At 47.1% G+C, this 3,116-nt stretch overlaps 1 protein-coding gene across 1 annotated transcript in view; it reads right to left on the minus strand.

Annotated features, from left to right (window-relative positions):
- Positions 1-1,309: 1,309 nt before the first annotated feature.
- RAB19 (RAB19, member RAS oncogene family) overlaps positions 1,310-3,116 on the minus strand; it is a 29,976-nt gene continuing 28,169 nt past the window's right edge. Inside the window, exon 4 of the mRNA XM_011995452.1 lies at positions 1,310-1,678. Coding sequence (XP_011850842.1) covers positions 1,410-1,678 — 269 coding nt within the window. The 3' untranslated portion in view covers positions 1,310-1,409. The remainder of the gene's footprint in view (positions 1,679-3,116) is intronic.

Consider the following 3,116-nt stretch of genomic DNA (forward strand, 5'->3'; position numbering starts at 1 on the left):
TGGAAGGGGGAGGTTGCAGTGAGCCAAGATCGCATCATTGCACTCCAGCCTGGGCAACAAGAGTGAAACTCCGTCTTAAAAAAAAAAAAAAAAAAGGCTGGGCATGGTGGCTCATGCCCATAATCCCAGCACTTTGGGAGGCCAAGATGGGTGGATCACAAGGTCAGGAGTTCAAGACCAGCCTGGCCAACATAGTGAAACCCAGTCTCTACTAAAAATACAAAAAAAATTACCTGGGTGTGGTGGTGGGCGCCTATAGTCCCAGCTACTTGGGAGGCTGAGGCAGGAGACTCACTTGAACCCAGTAGGTGGAGGCTGAGGTTGCAGTGAGCCGAGATCACACCACTGCATTCCAGCCTGGGTGACAGAGTGAGACTCAGTCTCAAAAGAAAAAAAAAAAAGAAGATGATCAGGCGTGGTGGCTCATGCCTATAATCCCAGCACTTTGGGAAGCTAATGTGGGCAGATCACTTGAGCTCAGGAGTTCAAGATCAGCTCGAGCAACATGGTGAAACCTCGTCTCTACAACAAGTACAAAAATTAGCCAGGTGTGGTGGCGTGTGCCTGTAGTCCCAGCCACTTGGGAGACTGAAGTGGGAGAATCTCTTGAACCCAGGATGCGGAGGTTGCAGTGAGCCAAGATCCCACCACTGTACTCCAGCCTGGGTGACAGAGTATGACCCTGTCTCAAAAAAAAAAAAAAAAAAGAAAAGAAAAGAAAGAAAGAACAAACATTGCAGGTGTCTCCCCTATCCCAGGTGGGTGGCCAAGGCAGCCCTGCTAGAATAGAGTGAATTCCAGTTCCATCTCCATCAGACAGCTCCTGACCATTTGGCAAGATGGTACTTCTGGTATTTCTGCTAAAAGGCTTTGCTCCCCAAAGTGAAGACCTGAGGTGTGAATGTCAGGAACAAAATGATAGCAGCATTCTGGTTTCTAATTGCAGGCTTTTGTTCCATTCTCCCTGCCTGAGCTGTTTCAAACTGCTCCAGAATGTTCCAAACAGCCTCTTCTCTCTCTTGCTGTTTTGCCTCCCTCCTCTCCTTCACTACGCTCTTCCTCAAGCAAGAAACAAAATTCAGTAGAAGGCAGCAGAAGCGTTGGGGAGACAGAAAAGTGAAAGGGGAGAAGAGTACAATTCGTCCTCCCTCTCCTGGCCTGAAGTCCTGCTTTCTCCGGAGTCAAGAGTCAGTGAAAACAATGGTGCTGGTTTTTCCTGAGAGTCAGCAGCTACAACCTGTGGTGTGAGTCAAGGGAGAAGCGTGACCCATCCAGACTGGGAGGATTAGGGGTGAGCGGCAAGTCCACGCTGGGGTCTAAAGTGCCACTGGGGCAACACTACGGTATCCTGGCTACCTTTAGTTTCAGAGGTGGCCTCTTTGGTGGGTGTGACTGGCTTTGCAAACATCTTAGCAAGTGCAGTGGGTCTTTTCACTTGGACCCTGTGCCATAAGAACGGGGCTGGAGTCCAGTGGGAGGCTGTTCAGGGCACTCTCCCCATATAGGTGCAGGCTGTTGCGGGCGATCAGCTCCTTGGCCATGAGCACGAAGACTTCGTCTATGTTCTTGGATTCCTTGGCCGATGTCTCCAAAACGGCCAGGAGGCCGTACTTCTCAGCCAGTGTGCAGGCATCTTCGAACAGGACGTGCCGCTTTTCCCAGAGATCACATTTATTTCCTGGAAGGAAAAAGATAAGCAGATATTCCATTGAATAACTTAATCTGGTTTCTTTCAAGATGAACTTTACAAATAACATTTTAGTTCTTCAATAGGCATGCATGCATTCATTCACAAATGGTAATTGAGGGCACACTTTTTTGTTTGTTTGTTTCTTTTGTTTTTTTTTGAGATGGAGTTTCACTCTTGTCTCAAGGTGGAGTGTAGGCTGTCGCCCAGGCTGGAGTGCAATTTGACTGTGGTGGTGATTAAAGGAATCTATGCATGTGATCAAATTGTGTATAATTATACACAATTTGTCGCCCAGGCTGGAGTGCAATGGCGGAATCTTGGCTCACTGCAACCTCCATCTCCTGGGTTCAAGCGATTCCCCTGCCTCAGCCTCCCAAGCAGCTGGAATTACAGGCACCTGCCACCATGCCCGGCTAGTTTTGTATTTTTAGTAGAGATGGGGTTTCGCCATATTGGCCAGGCTGGTCTCGAACTCCTGACCTCAGGTGATCGCCTGCCTCGGCCTCCCAAAGTGCTGGGATTACAGGTGTGAGCCGCCACGCCCAGCCCTTGCTCCTCTTTTTACTCTCTTTTTTCCCCCCCCTCAAACAGCAGAGTGTTGGATGCTGTGTGAGACGGGGCTTATTTAGCTGAGTAGACTGTGATCAGGATTTGCTGGATTGGAGGTGCATAATGGAAGACTTTCTCTTTTTTTTTTTGAGATGGAGTCTCGCTCTGTCACTCAGGCTGGAGTGCAGTGGTGCTGTCTCGGCTCACTGCTACCTTTGCCTCCCAGGTTCAAACTATTCTTGTGCCTCAGACCCCCGAGTAGCTGGGATTATAGGCCAGTGCTACCATGCCTGGCTAATTTTTGTATTTTCAGTAGAGACAAGGTTTCACCATGTTGGCCAGGCTGGTCTTGAACTCCTGGCCTCCAGTGATCTGCCCGCCTTGGCCTCCCAAAGTGCCTGGGATTATAGGCATGAGCCACCACGCCTGGCCTAAAGGACTTTCTGAGAAAGCTATAATTTACATACAATAAAAGTTTGCCTTGGTTTCCCTGAGGCAGGAATCTAAAGATAAAATTACTTTCCCACAGGATTTGTTCTACCAGACATCAAGATTTATTACAAAACTGTAGTAATTAAGACAAGCTAGACTAGTGTTACTCAACCTGGTTTTCATTACTGTCCCCACAGGAGCCTCTGTAGAGATTTTTTCCCCTACTTCCCCCTTCTTCCATAAAACATGTTTAAGCCTTTTATTTTGAAACAATTATAGCTATATGGGAAGTCATTATATATGTATATATTATAGACACGTGTATATATACACATATATACACACATATGTATATATACTCACGTATGTATATATACACACACATATCTACACATATATACATATATACACACATATCTATGTGGGGAAAAGAAAGAGAGATCAG

This window comes from Mandrillus leucophaeus, unplaced genomic scaffold, assembly GCF_000951045.1.
Source record: "Mandrillus leucophaeus isolate KB7577 unplaced genomic scaffold, Mleu.le_1.0 Scaffold49, whole genome shotgun sequence".
Lineage (NCBI taxonomy): Eukaryota > Metazoa > Chordata > Mammalia > Primates > Cercopithecidae > Mandrillus > Mandrillus leucophaeus.